Raw genomic sequence first — 15825 nt, forward strand, 5'->3', positions numbered from 1 at the left:
TTAAAAATGTTATGACTCTAAAATGAAAAGATAATGGGTTTATGAGGTTTGGAACAAGCAATTTGCCAGAATCAGCCTCATGCTTAGGTGTTGAGTCCTTCCCAAGGTGAGTGGAGATGGTATTTCTGCAAAGTTACATGTTCCTCTAATCACAGCAATTTGTTAAATCCACAAGCATTAGGGGGTACCTACTATGCACCGGAAATACAGAAAAGAATAAGGTGCGCCTCCTCCCCTCCTACCACATTAGGAAGGGTCCGACAGACAGATAAGTGAACAAAAAAATGACTTCCTCTTTCCTGTGGAAGTGGGGTGGTTTCTAAGACGAGTGGGCACCGCAGCTGAGTCCTGAAGGGTGAACAGGAGTTGTGACGAGATAGGTGGGAAGGGCGTATCAGATGGAAGGAACAGAATGAGCAAAGACTCCAACACAGAAGAGGGGGCAACGAGAACCAGAGGTGTGCTCTACTACCTACAGTGCAAGGAACAGCAAAGGTTTCCAGGAATGCCAAGCGACAAGACCAGAAGTAGAATCAACAGCCAGAATATACAGGACTTCTTAGTTGAACCGTGGACCTCAATCATGACACAAGCAAAACGGCACTATGAAAAACTTGCAAGGGGATGAAATGACCCATTTCATTTGGTTGAAACCCCTCCAGCCTGACATAACCTTTAATATTTATTCAGTAGTGTCTTCTTAAAGCACATTCAAATATATTCTCTCATTTGAGCCTCTTCATTCCCACCATGAGGCTGGTATTTCATCTCCCTTTTCTACTGATGAGAAAACAGGTCCAGCAGAGGTAGATGGTTTTCTTTGTGTCTTTTGACCAGTAAGTGACAATACGCAAATTTAAACCCAAGCCCGTGGGGGTCTGAGTTTTGCATTTACTTCACTGGGTAATAGAACTCTCCAGATGACAGCTACCATAGACCACTTTCAGATTATACACCAATGGCCTCCAGCGTCTCCAGAAAGTCTTGGTGGTCAAAACTGACAGACCAAGGTGGATTCTGTGCAAACAAAGTGGTTACTTTAATAAAACCAGATTCTGGTGGTGAACAGCCTCATTATGCCCTAGACATTTTCAGTAAGGAACTCAGATTTCTGGCATTGCTGAAGTCTACTAAACCACAAGCAATAACATTTCCAGCTAGAGATCATGGAGGTGCCTCACCTCCTGCCCCTACCTTGAGCTCGTCCGCGTTGTAGAAGTCCACACGCACGGCGGGCACCATCCAGGTCTGGAAGAGCGTGGCCAGGATCTGCTCCGCAATGGAGTCAGCAATGAGGTGGAAGTGTAGAGGGTTCCGCCTGCGGGGAGCAGGAGAAGGAAGGGTCACACGGAGAGGTCAGGCCTTTGAATGACAGCTGTAAAAACACTCTTCACAGTTCCTATGGTGGAGCTTGTTTCTAAAGGCAGTTGTGAAAGTCAATCTGGCATGTTACCAAACCAGCGCTCACTGGTGAGGCTGTGGGAGCTGAAAAGGGGAGAAGACCTCTCACCCAACCCCCGTGTTTCGGAGAAGTGACAACCAACCACTCATCACTACTGACACCTAATACAGGCCAAACAGCAGGCCTGTTAGTAGGATATTCATTCTTTTCTCTGAAAGTCTTAAGTAGAGCAGGTATTGGCTAACCTGTATATCTGCTATCTGGACATACTAGCCTTAACCCAGAAACCCATCAACATAGGTTAATTTTTTTAGACTGGCAGCAGGCGGCTGGCAAGAGACTGCTCCCATAGCACAGTGGGGCAAGTTAAATCTTCTGCTTTTTTCCCCTCCAAAAAAAAAAAAAAAAACCACCACCCCAAAACCCAGGTTTTAACATGGAGTCATCCAGAGCTCCCATCACCCAGTATCAGCTTGTTCTCACAGTATTTCTCTAGAGCAAGCCTTGGTGGCCAGAACACAGACCCAAGTGGATTCTGTGCTAACCAAGTGGTTACCTTAATACTTCTGATAATAAAATCAGATTCTGGTGGCAAACAACGTCGTTATGCCCTGAACACTTTCAGTTAGGAGCTAAGATTTCTGACGCTGCTTTTCCTGAGACGGCACCCAAAATACAGAAGAGCATCACGCAAGGGCAAAACTTCGGAGTTCAATGGAAATGGGTTCCAAACCCAGTTCGGAAATTTGTAAGTGGGAATCTTGAGCATGTCACTTACCCCTCTGCACTCTATGCCTACATTCTGGAACATGTAGAGAAAACCTTCTCATAAGGCTGCCATGTTGATTAAACAAGGTAGTTAATTGCAAAATACGGCACATCAAAAATGAACTCGGGGTAGGAATCAACAGCAGATGCACCCTAATGAGGAACTGACTAGACACAAAGCACTAGGCCAGTCAAGAAGAACTACTAGCATAAACACTATTGTGCTACGAAAACTAATGACATAAAGCGTAATGCCATGAATGAGTGCCGACCAGGAATAAAGCCCTGTGGGAAATACAAAGATGAGAATGACCCGGCCCACTGACCTCAAAGAGCTCATACTGCTCAGACACACAGGAGCCGCAGTTAAATTTAAGCACGAGGCAGAATGTGATAAGGCCTACAAAAGCACACACAGTTCCCCGGGAGTAAAGCAGCAGCCAATTCCGACGGGGCCAGAAGGACAAGTAAGAGGAGAGGGAAGCAGTGCCCTAAAGGGATAAGCAGGGCTTTGACAAGAGGAGAAGGCAGAGGGGATGCAATCCCAGGAGAGCCACAGGCGACAAAGGCTGGGCCCAGGGTGTATTAGGAGTGGGGTGGGGGTGAGGAACTTAGCAGGGCTCCAGGGTTGGAGCAGAGAAGGAGGAACATGAGAATGCTATGGATGTTTAATTAAACAATCCAGACTCCAGGGAGGTGTCGGGGGCAGGACGACTGGCCTTTTAGCTCTCAGCCATCTGCATGATCACTCCCCAGCCCTGTCGTATGTTCCAGACCATCTCTCAGTTTCCCACCCCCCACCCCGCGCTCACTCTCCACCCTGGACCTTACCATATACAGCCTGCTCCACAGGAGACTGTCCCGCATCCAATAAATCCTTACTGAGCACATCCGATTTGTCAGGTGATGAGCTGGATGCTAGGGACACAGTAGTGAGTCAGACGCACCCAAACTGTCCCTGCTGTCATGGAGCTCACAGTCTTGCCCACCCTTCACCTCCACGTTCAGCACTTGGTTGTCTCTTAGTCTGCTTTAGGGCTGCCATCATTTGCTCCAAGAATCCCTTCCTGACTCCCCATGTCTAGGTCAGGGGCCCTTTCTAACTGTTATCCCAGCCATACGTACCTGCCTACTCATCCTCATGTAGTGGTTGCCTGTCTACTTGTCTACATCCCACCTGGGAGCTCGGCAAGGTCAAGGATCACATCACATGTGTTCAAATGGACAAACTCATGATCGACAGCTCAGTGCCCAGAGTAGAGGAGTTGTTTAATTACAGGAACTGAATGGATAGAGGGGTGGTGAGTTGTAGATAGATAAGGGGAACAGATGTAGACATGTCACTTAGGAGATCATTAGATTAGGTGGATTTGAAATGAGAATCTGACTAAGGCTGTGTTGGTTGGTCGCGGTGGCTCATATCTGTAATTGCAGCACTTTGGGAGACCGAGGGGGGTGGATCACCTGAGTTCAGGAGTTTGAGACCAGCCTGACCAACACGGCAAAACCTCATCTTTACTAAAAATACAAAATAAGCTGGGCATGGTGACAGATGCCTGTAATCCCAGCAACTCGGGAGGCTGAGGCAGCAGAATCACTTGAACCTGGGAGGCGGAGGTTGTGGCAAGCCAAGATCGTGCCATTGTACTCTAGCCTGGGCAATAAGAGTGAAACTCCATCTAAAAAAAAAAGACAGTTTCTATCCCAGAAAGAGCAATGAGGAAGCTAGAGGATTTCAGGAGAACAGATCTGAAATATGAGGAAAAAAGAGGAGGAGGAGCAGAAGGCAACACTGAGGCTCCTGGGTGGATGGCAACAGCTCCAGGTCAGGGGAAACAACAAGAAAGGCACCTTGGAGGAGGAGCATGAGTCTGGGATTGGGCACACCAAGCTGAAGGCAGGGGTGGCAAAGCCAGGGCTGCTGCTGAGTGGGTGGGTCTAGACCCAAACAAAGTTATTATTTAAGTCCAGCTGCCATACACGTAACAGATGCATAAGAGTAATAAACTGAATAAATGAATCAAAAAGCAGTCAGCACTGTAGAATTTCCCCATGGGACCTAATGCCTGAAGACTGCAAGTTTCCCATAAAATTAGCTATACTCATCATGCTCAGGGGAAAGGGGTATGTCTTCCCTACAGCTTCCCCAAAAGCCCTGTAAGAAGCTGCCGCTGGGCCTTAGTAAAGCTTGGTGACATGAAGGGACAATGCTGTGTTTGTACATTGGCCAGTGACTTACCTGAGGGCCAAGTCAGAGGCAGCAGGACAAAGTCACTGGGAGGACAGATGGTCCATTTAGCCCTGAGTGTTTCCAAGACTGTCTCCCAAGGCCACAGTTGCCATAATGGAGTCTTATTAATGGAGAATGGATAGAGGTAGACCTGTATTAATACAAGTTGCATTTTTTCATCTACACTGGAAGGGCAGCTTAATTTTCGCCATGGGGGTGACAATAACAAATGGACCAAGCTACTTATATTTGCTCTAACACACCACACTTCATCTCTGTATCTTTGCTTGTGCTGTTCTCTCTCCATGTAACGCCCTTCCCTGCTTGGAAGCCCCATCAATACCTGTTCATTCTTCACAATTCCCTTTTAAGTTATCTCCTCCTGGAAATCTTCTTTGAGCCTTTCCTTCTGTCTTTCTCCTGCCAACTTTCACACCTTGTGTGAAAAGTGAAGCTACCATCTGTAGCAAGGCACTGTGATATGTATCCAAATCGCAGGCTCCTTGTTCCTACTTTAAGACCACTGAGGACAGAAACCATCACTTCATCCCCATCCACAGCATCTGGCAAAGAGCCTGGTGAACAATGGGTCCTCAACACACATTCCTGTAACAACAACAAAAAGCCAATGCTCCTCCTTCTATGTCAATGAAGCCACCATCACAGGAGGGCAGAAACAGTTGATGGCACACTCCTATCAACGGTTTGGAGTTTGGGCTCTGTTCCAGAACGTCTGGGTTGGCATCCCGGCTGCAGTATCTACGGAGTGATTGTAACAAAGTCACTTCACCTCTCAAGGTCTCAATTTCACCATCCTCAAAGCAGGAACGAGATAACGGGAAGCAAGGAATATTATACTGGATAATTGTGAGGATAAAGTGACATAATAAACATAAAGTGCTCAGTAAGGCACTACCTGATATATGTTAAGATTTCAATATATGTTATCTATTACCAATATTAACTTATGATATTGCTTCTTTTTCCTCTACTACTTTTGCATTGCCTTTTCAATGAAGTATTTTAAATTAGTTCTTCCATCCACAGACAAAAAATGGGCTGAATGAATAAATATTTAACGAAGTGCTATTAAGCAGTAACTACATGTAAGTTACAACAGGGATACAGGTGATGAATGAACTACGAGTGCTCTCTTCAGGCAGCTTGGAGAGTCAGAGAAAGACAGAATCCAAAAAACGACACAGACGTTAGAGCATGGATGTGCCGCTATGCTGGGCTGCCACACACAACTGCAGAGCTTGAGACAGCCCAGTTCTCAGGGAGCCTTCCGCATACACTAACAGGTAATAAATGTAAAGGATACTCTTAGAGTTAGATAGTTAGATGGAGCAGAGTCTGCACAACCATACGTGATGATCCTATCAGGAGGAGCACCAAATCTACGCAGTGGTAAGGATGAAAGAGATGACATTTTGGTAGCGAAGAATCTGTGAGGTTCCCATAAACTATGTGGCAAGTAAAGTGCAGCTCTCAATGGGTAGGAGGAGAAGAAAGGGGGGCATTCAGCAGGAAGTACAGTTGACTCTTGAGCAACAAAGGTTTGAACTGTATGGGTCCACTTATGTGTGGATTTTTTTTTTTTTTTTTCAACAAAATCTGGAATGGGGAACCCATGCATACTGAGGACTGGGTTTTCCCACAGGCAGTAATAAAGTTTGGATATTTTTTCCCATCCAAATCATGTTGAAATGTAATCCCCGATGTTGGAGGTTTGGGGCCTGATGGGAAGTGTCTGTAGTGAATTTTCTCAAGATCTGGTTGTTTTTAAAAAAAAGAGAGTGGCACTTCCCCCTACTTTGTCTTGCTCCCACTCTCCTCTTGCATGTGATGTGCCTGCTCCTGCTTCGCCTTCTGCCATAAGTAAACACTACTTGAGGCTTCCCTAAAAGCCAAGCAGATGCTGGTGCCATGCTTGTACAGCTTGCAGAATGATGAGGGAATTAAACTGTTTTGCTTTATAAATTATCCAGTGACAGGTGTTTATAGAAATGCAAGAACAGGCTAACACAGACAAATTGGTCCAGGGGTGAGATACTGCTATAAACATCTAAGCAAGTTTGGAAGCAACTTTGGAACTGGGTAACATACAGGGGCTGAAAGAGTTTGGAGGTCTCAGAAGACAGGAGGAACTTCTCATAGACTGGTTAAATGGCTGTGACCAAAATGTAGATGTTGATAAGGACAGTGACATCCAGGCTGACAAGTTCTCAGATGAAGATGAGGAACTTACTGGGAACTAGATTAAAGGTCACCCTTGATATGCCCTAGCAAAGAACTTGACTGTATTGTGTCCTAGAGATCTGTGGAAGTTTTAACTTAAAAGTGACATCCTAGGGCATCTGGCAGAGAAAACTTCTAAGCAACAAAGTGTTCAGATGGAGGAGCAAAGAAATAATCTCAAAGTTGAAACTTAAAGAGAGAAACAGGGTGTAAAAGTCTGGAAATTTTGTAGCCTAACCATGTGGAAAAGAAAAGGCTTTGGGGGGTCAGGGGAGCGGGGGAGAACTCACAACTTGCTACAGATATTGGGATGACTAAAAAGGGGCCCAGGGCTGACTTCTGAGAAAAAGGGAAAAAGGCTTTGAAGGCATTTCAGAAGTCTTCCAGGCTGCCCCCCCATCACACAGGCCCAGAGGCCTAGGAGGAAAGAATGGTTTCCTATGTCAGGGCCAGGGCCAGGGCCAGGACACCATTGCCCTGCAGCACCCCAAATGGTTGCTCTTTGTATTGTGGCCCCTCCAGCACCAGCCTCTGCTCAAAGGGCCCAAGATACATCGCAGGCTGCAGCTTCATGTGGTGTTGAGGCTGTCAGGAGGCACAGTGCAAGCATGAAGGCGGCTTAGTAGCCTCTACCAGATTTCAGAGTATGTATAAGAAAGCCTGGTGCACATGCAGAAGCCTGATACAGGGGCAGAGCCCATATAGAGATGCTCTATTATGGTAGTGCTTAGGAAATATGTGGAGTTGGAGACCCCACACAAAGTCCCCTCTGGGGCACTGCCTACTGGAGCTGTGGAAAGGGGGCTACTACCGTCCAGACTCTAGAATGGTAGATCCACTAGCAACACGAACCTTGTGCCTGGAACAGCCACAGGCACTCGACCCCAACCCATCACAGCAGCTGTAGGGGCTGTGTACTGCAAAGCCAGAGGAGTGTACTTGCCAAAGGCTTTGGGAGCCCACCCACTACACCAGTGTGCCCTAGTTATGGGACATGTGGTCACGAATTATTTTGCAGCTCTAAGATTTAATGATTATCTTGCTGGGTTTCAGACTTCTGTGAGGACTGCAGCACCTTTCTTTTGGCCAATTTCTCCCTTTTGGAATGACAGTGTTGACCTCATGCCTACACCAACCTTGTATCTTGGAAGTAAATACTCTGTTTTGACTTAACAGGCTCATAGGCAGAAGGAACTCAGCTCCAGATGGAACTCCGAACTTGGGTCTTGGGACTTTGAGTCAAGAATAAAATGAATTAAGACTTTGGGAGGCTATTGTGAAACGATGATTGTATTTTGAAATGTGAGAAGAACATAACATTTGGGGGGTTAGAGGTGGAATGATATAGTTTGTGTATTTTTCCCCAACCCAAATCTCATGTTGAAATGTAATCCCCACCATTGAAGGTGGAACCTGGTGGAAGATGTTTGGGTTATGGGAGTGGATCCCTCATGGCTTGGTGCTGTCCTAACAATAGTGAGTTCTCATGAGAGCTGGCTGTTTAAAAGAGTGTGGCGCCTCCCAACTTCTCTCTTGCTCCTAATTTCATCATGTGATGTGCCTGCTCCTTCTTCATCTTCCTCATACATAAATGCTCTGAGGCCTCCCCAGAGGCCGAGGAGATGCCAGCACCATGCTTATGCAGCCTGTAGAACTGTGAGGCAATTAAATCTCTCTTCTTTCTAAATTGCCCAGCCTCAAGAATTTTTTTTCATCCGAGGTGGAGTTTCGTTCTTCTTGCCCAGGCTGGAGTGCAGTGGTACAGTCTCAGCTCACCGCAACCTCCACCTCCTGGGTTCAAGCAATTCCCCTGCCTCAGCCTCCCAAGTAGTTGGGCATATGGGCACCCACCACCATGCCTGGCTAATTTTTGTATTTTTAGTAGAGACAGAGTTTCACTGTGTTGGCCAGGCTGGTATTGAACTCCTGATCTCAGGTGATCTGCCCGCCTCAGCCTCCCAAAGTTCTGGGATTATAGGCATTAGCCACCGCACCTGACCTCAGGTGTTTCTTTATACCAACTCAAGAATGGTCTAACAGAGGCAGGTGCCATAGGGCTGATTACAGGAGTTGAATATGTGCAGATTCTAGATACATGGGTGTCCCAGAACCAATCCCCTGTGTATACCAAGGGGTGACTCTGATAGAATAAGAAAGGAACAAAGGTGGTAAAGTACAGAGCAGGTCTGTGAAAGAACAACAGTCCCATATGGGTGGATCACACAACAACATTTACTGGACACCTACCATATGCCAGAAATAGGAAGGATAAAAAGAAAAAAGGGAGACCATGTCTTAAGGTCAGGCTAGCCTAGAATGTGTCAGTTCCTATAAACTGTACATTTCCTCCTCTAAGAGAGCGAGCCGGACAAGGTTTGGAGGCTCAGTAGGCAGCAGATAGAAGTTGTAATTCTACGAAGTTATATCCTGGTTACAGAGCAGAAGTTGGACCAGTATGGGGTAAAAGGAGCAGGCCCTCAAAGGAAGATGCTGCAAACATTCAGATGGGGCTTCCTCTTTCCATGTTCTTTTGCCTATGGTCTATTTAAAGCATCTCTCCAGAAGGCAGAGTAAATCTAGAAAGAATCCTCACCTTTATGGCAATACTAGGGGTCTGCATTGTCAAAGGGAATAGTGTGTCTCATTAGCTTCCCTGAGAATATAAAAACGCTTAATCAGAGAACACATGAGGCCCTCAGCCCAGGTGACCACCAAGACCTCCACAGTCTACTGACATTGTCTCAGCAATCAAAGGTGGGCTAGCCATGAGCAGCCTGTGTCTGACTCCTATCAGACAGCATGCTTGAGGGGTTCCACTCACGTTCCACTTTGTGTACCATCATAAAAATCTGGGACCCGACTGCAGCTCCTGACAGTGGCCTTTTCATTTTAGGATCTCCAAGCCATGGTACAAGCACCTGAAAGTACCGCCCAGACCACCTTTCTTGGAGCTTCTGTGTGAGCCGAAATATTTCCCCTGAGCTGTCACCCGTAAATCTGACTGCCAACCAGATGGCCCCACTTTCACATTTCATAGGTTCCTGGGAATCAAGAAGCCACCAATTACATGGTACTACACACCAAGTCTCTAACGATGTGTGGAGTGTTTGTCTGGGACCTGTCTCTTCTTTAGAATGTAAGCTCCTTGAGGACAGAGACTGGGTCTTCCATTCATTGCTGCATCCTGGCTCCCAGAGCACCGCCTGACGCAGTAAGCAGGGGCTCGTGTTTATTCTGCATGACTGCATTGATGAGTGGCTTCCTCGATCTCCGAAACAGAAACCAGTTTTCCCTCTCTTGGCCTCTTAGGTTTCCTCTTGAATTTCCTGCCTGGGTTAAAGGTACCCCATTCACCCAGCCTCACAAACTAGAAATGGGGGCATGCCCTGGAACCCCTCCACAGCTATATGCCACATACTCAATCAATCTCAAGTCCTCAGAGGCAGCTTAGCTTAACAGTTAAGAGCTGGGTCCTGGTTTTGTCATAACTTAGTTCTGTCATGAACAAATGTTGGACCTTGGGAAAGCTCCTTCCGCTGAGTCTCAGTTTCCAAATCTTCATAATGGGCTTGATAATAATAGCCCCTACCTTACAGCTACTGTCAAATCGACTGAGTTAAAACATATGTAGCACTTAGAACAGAAAGCGGCAGGAAGGAAGAACTTAGCAAATGTTAGCTTCATTATCCTATCCAACCTGGGGGATAGCTCATCAATTTATTCACTCTTTCTCTGACTCTCTTAATCACTCCAATATATCTTAAGCCCCTAAGCCGTATGCCCACTCTAACATAATTGTACAGTCCCCAGCTCACTGCGCAATATATAAGGTCCAGGCTCTGGCATGGAGCAAACAACACCTTCAACGATCTCACCCTGTCTCTGTCCCTCAAAGTTCATGTCTTCACACCCCTTCCGTACACCCGGCACTCTGGCCACTTCTTCCTCAGTTCTGCCTGTGACCACCTCCTACTCCTCCTGCAGGAATAAACTCAAGAGCCACACTCCCAGGGAAACCTTCCACAGCCACCTCATCCGACACAGTCCCATCTCCCCCATCACTCTTCATCCCACTGTGCTGTCAGATTTCTTCCTAGCATTTATCATCACTGGAAATCTCCATGTTAACCTGCAAGGCTATCTCCTACCCTCCACGAGACTGTCAGCTGTGGAGGATGGAGCTTCTCTAGCCTCACAAAGTACCTCCTCTCATTTGCTCTCTCGACAGCCCCAGGGCTTACAGAACACCTGCCTGGTCTCGGGTGAAGTTCCAGGGCTGAGCACGTTCTCCTGGCAGGCTTGCGCTCGTGCTGTCACCTTTTCCTGGACCATCTACACTTCAGCCCACAAACTGCGCCTGGCCTTGTGTTCTCAAGTCAGACGCCACGGCTCTGAGGAGGCCATTCCACTGTGTCAGATGCCCTTCTTAGGGCTCCAGCTCAGTCTGTGCTCAACTCTTAGTTCAGATCTTTGAAATAATCTACTGACTATTCACTTCTTTGTTCTGTGCTAGATGTCTTGGCATGGGTGCTTTATTTTGTTAAGAATCTTATCCCTAGACTTTTTTTTTTTTTTCTTTTAACAGCTCCTTACAGGTAGAACCACTCAGTGATTGTTCAAGGAATGAATGAATAAATGAACACATGAATAATTACCAAAAAGATCCAAACGCCAGCAGTTTGACACAATTACCAAAGAGATCCAAATGCCCACAGCTTGACAAAATTACTTGGAAGTTAGGTATAGCAGCACTTAGTAAAAATGTAGGAGCCACTCTTTTAACATTGGCTTAGGGAATTGTTTCTTAGATATGATACCCAAATCATAAACAATGAAAGAAAAAACATAGATTTCACTGAAATAAGTTTTTAAAAATGCTTTCTTTCTTTCCACTGCCATGTGAAGACACAGCAAGAAGGTGGCCATCTACAAACCAGGAGGAGGGTCCTTCCCTACCAGAACCTAATCTCAGACGAACACCCTGATCTCAGACTTCCCCGACTTCAGAACCGTATGAAATGAATTAGTGTTAAGACCTCCCCCCGCCCAAAAAAAAAGGAAGAATTTTTGCACTTCACAGGACATGATTAAGAAAGTGAAAAAGAACTACCAGAGTGGGAGATGATATTTTCCTTTCTTTTCTTGAGATTTTGAGATTTCTTTTCTTTTTCTTTTGAGTAGTTTGATTCTTCTTGCCCGGGCTGGAGTGCATTGGCATGATCCCAGCTCATTGCAACCTCTGCCTCCCGAATTGAAGCAATTCTCCTGCCTCAGCTTCCAAAGTAGCTGGGATTGCAGGCACCTCTCACCACGCTGAGTTAATACTGTTTTTTTAGTAGAGATGGGGATTCTCCATATTGATCAGGCTGGTCTCCAACTCCCAAACTGAGGTGATCCGCCCGCCTCAGCCTCCCAAAGAGCTGGGATTACAGGTGTAAGCCACTGTGCCTGGCAAATATTTTCAAGCATATATCTGATAAGCAACTTCTATCCACAATATATAAAGACACTTTACAGCTCAAACATGAAAAGGACAAGTAAGCCAATAAAAATTGAGCAAAGGATTTAAATAACCATTTCTCAGAGAAGATATTCAAATGGCCAATAAGCACCTGAAAAGACACTCTGCATCATTAATTGTTAGGGAAATGCAAATCAAAACCACAACGAGCTACTTACCCGCTAGAATGAGAAAAATAAAAAAGATATATAACAAGCGGTGATGAAGAATTTGGAGATATTGGAACCCTCAATGGTTACCGGTGGAAGTGTAAAATGAGGCAGCTGCTTAGAGAAACAGTTTGGCAATTTCTCAAAAATTAAGCATAAAAATAAAAATATCTATAAAAATATGAAAACAGATGTCAACACAAAAGCTTATACGGAACATTTTTAGCAGAACTGTTCATAATAGTCAAGAAGTGGATGGCCGGGTGCAGTGGTTCATGTCTGTAATCCCAGCACTTTGGGAGGCCAAGGAGGGTGGATTACCTGAAGTCAAGTTTGAGACCAGACTGGCCAACATGGCGAAACCCTGTCTCTACCAAAAAAAAAAAAAAAAAAAAAAAAAAATTAGCTGGGTGTGTTGGTGGGCGCCTGTAATCCCAGCCACCTGGGAGGCTGAAGCATGAGGACTGCTTGAACGTAGGAGGCGGAGATTGCAGTGAGCCAAGATAGTGCCATTGCACTCTAGCCTGGGTGATGGAGCAAGACTGTCTCAAAAACAAAAAAAGAAGTGGAAAAAACTGTAATAGCCATCAGCTGATGAATTGTTAATACAACGTGGTATATCCATACAAAGGAATATTTCTGGGTAATTAAAAGAAATTATGAGCTGACACATGCTATGTCAGGGACGAACTTTGACAACATTCTGCCAAGGAAAAAAGGCCAGCCCAAAAGACTAAATACTGTATGATTTCACTTACGTGACATGTCCAAAACAGGCATATCCAAAGATACAGAAAGTAGATTAATGGTTGGTACGAGATGGTAAGAAGAGGAAATGAGTATTGCTGGGGATGGGGATTTCTTTCTGAGGCTATGAAAATGCTCTGATATTAAATACAAAGGACAGTTGCACAACTCTGTAAATTTGATAAACAATCACTAAATTGTACACTTTTAAAGAGCAAATTTTATCCTATTTATTCATCTCAGAAAAACAGGTAAATATTGGAACGTTGGTCTCGCCTGCGTATTTGGCAGAGGGAATGAGGCTGCTCTGCTTCCATTTCTGGACTTCCTTCCTTAGGCGGATGTGCTAACCAGTAAATGGTCCGTCCATGTAGGAAAGCCTGCAGTTGTCCAGGCTGGCCTCTGACTGGGAGGTAAGTCCAATTCACAGGGACATGAGAGCCCTATTTGTGGCCACAGTTGAAAGAACATCCTATACTCCAGACTAAGAGCAACAGAAGAGACTATTTCATTCTTTATATGTGTGACTTCTGCGCCTTATTTCATATTTGGTTCCTAACTCAGGAAGGTAAGAAATAGTTTTAATGACAGAGCCTGGCAAATTCCAAAATCAGCCAAAGCCTATGAGTCTACATCCTATTCTCTTTTGTTCAAAGGGAGATTAGCAAGAGTTAGACAGATGTTAAGGACATATTTACACCAAAGAGAATTTCACCAACTGCAGATAATAAAAACTCATTCAGAGGAATAATTTTCTCAATATATGATTCAAGGCTATTTAGTTTTATATTTGTATAACATCTAAAATAGTCTTTTATGCCAGCTACCAGTTATAAATACATTTTGCGAGCATTGCCTGAGGCCCATTAGAAAAAGCTTCTGCCTGGACAGGCCAGCTTGGGTCCACATCTTAATACAGAGTGGTCCCACATAGCATGCCTGGGGTAATGCAACCCAGATATTGCTGCAGGCATCAGGTGTGGTCCACAGATGGACCAGACCACAATTCTACACCAAAGAAGGAATCAAGTGCGTGCTTCCTCTCCAGCAGAGCCTGTAGACTTCACTCTTAATGAGCAATGCTCTTGCTGCCTCTGGTTTCCTTAACTGCTCCCTTGTTCCAGGCAGAGATGCAATAAATATGGTACTACAAAGAGGCAAAGATGATTAAACCATTGCTTTTTTCTTGCCTCTTGCCTTTCCTTTCCTATTTTGTCAGGAATGTGCCACGGTCCCTCCAAGGTAATCTAGGGCCTGTTTTCATTAAAATATACAAGGATGTTTGAGCTGAAATAATCTTTAATTATTAAGTTTACAATGCCACGGCAACCTTAGGAAAAGAAAGCACCTGTTACAACAACTTGAATTCTCACTCAATCTGCTACACTTACAGATTTAACAGGACTCATTTCAGAAAATCACCGCAGATGGAATGAGGGTTTTTTAGTGAGTCCTTCATTTGAGAGAGGCCAAATGGCTTTGATGTTATGGGAAGATTCAAGGACAAGTCCATACCATATCAGAAAAGCTTTCCAGAAGAGAAGAACAGAGCGACTTACAAGAAAAATCAAAAGGCCTTGTAATACAGTAAAAGAGGCATGGACTGTAGGGGCGGGGAGAACCCAGGATGGAGACTGACTCACCTGTCACCTTAAACAAGCTATTTAACTTCCCTGAGCCTTGGTTTCCTCATCCTTTTATGGGGATAATGGCATCTGCTACACCAGGTCTGGATGACATTCAAATGCAATAGCCCATGTGAAGCTTAACATCTGCACTACAGAAAGTAGATCCTTTTGGCTTTAATACTCAAGGGTATGACCAAATACTGTACCACTGATCTCTTACCTTTTTAAAGATATCACCTGCCCGTGCTATTTTTCTAAGACGTACCAGAAACACTGATGCCCAGGCCTTTATTAAAAGCTTTAGGGATGCTACACTTAACACCTCAAAAATACGGACATACCTGGAAAGGGAGAGAACTGATAGAAGCAAAAGGCAGACAAACGCCTAGATAGAAAGGAGGAGGTCCCCAGTGAAATCTCACCTTCAAGCCACAAACAGTCCTGGGTAAATCCTTGAACTGGATTGAGAACCTGCCTTCCCATTTGGCATGCTTTCCTCTAATTAAACCACAGCTTTCACCTATTTTACACATACCTACCCTTTCCTAATTGGTTTCTACATTATCGTGCCCACCTTTGGGTGGTGTCTTTGCTTTAACCTTTTTTGCATACTCACAAACTAATCAGCATGCACTTCCTATTCTGAGCCCATAAAAAGCCCTGAGATCAGCCATATTGGGAACTCTCCTACCTTTGGGTAGGGGGACCACCCCCACATCCTGCTCCCACCAAAAGCTTTTTCATCACTCAATAAAACTTCCGGCCTTGCTCATTCTTTGAGCATCCATATGCCTAATTCTTCTTGGTCATGAGACAAGAATCCAGACCTAGCTAAGCTAAAGAGCAAAGAATTCTGCATCAAAATGATTATGGAGATCACAACTTATACAATATTACCCAAAATGATAATTAAAATTAACAATAAGAATAATAAGGCCAGCCACAGTGGCTCACACCTGTCATCCCAGCACTTTGGGAAGCTAACGCAGGAGATCACCTGAAGTCGAGACCAGCCTGGCCAACATGGTGAAACTATGTCTCTACCAAAAATACAAAAATTAGCCAGATGTGGTGCTGGACACCTGTAATCCCAGCTACTTGGGAGGTTGAGGCAGGAGAATTGCTTGAAACTGGGAGGC

The 15825-nt window shown here is 45.1% G+C and overlaps 1 protein-coding gene across 2 annotated transcripts in view; it reads right to left on the reverse strand.

Annotated features, from left to right (window-relative positions):
* LARGE1 (LARGE xylosyl- and glucuronyltransferase 1) overlaps positions 1–15825 on the reverse strand; it is a 568765-nt gene that overhangs the window by 316880 nt on the left and 236060 nt on the right. For both annotated transcript variants that reach the window (XM_017504007.2, XM_037729772.1), the window contains one exon: positions 1195–1318. In XM_017504007.2, the coding sequence (XP_017359496.1) occupies positions 1195–1318 (124 nt within the window). The remainder of the gene's footprint in view (positions 1–1194; positions 1319–15825) is intronic.

Source organism: Cebus imitator, unplaced genomic scaffold, assembly GCF_001604975.1.
Source record: "Cebus imitator isolate Cc_AM_T3 unplaced genomic scaffold, Cebus_imitator-1.0 Scaffold317, whole genome shotgun sequence".
Taxonomy (NCBI): Eukaryota; Metazoa; Chordata; class Mammalia; order Primates; family Cebidae; genus Cebus; species Cebus imitator.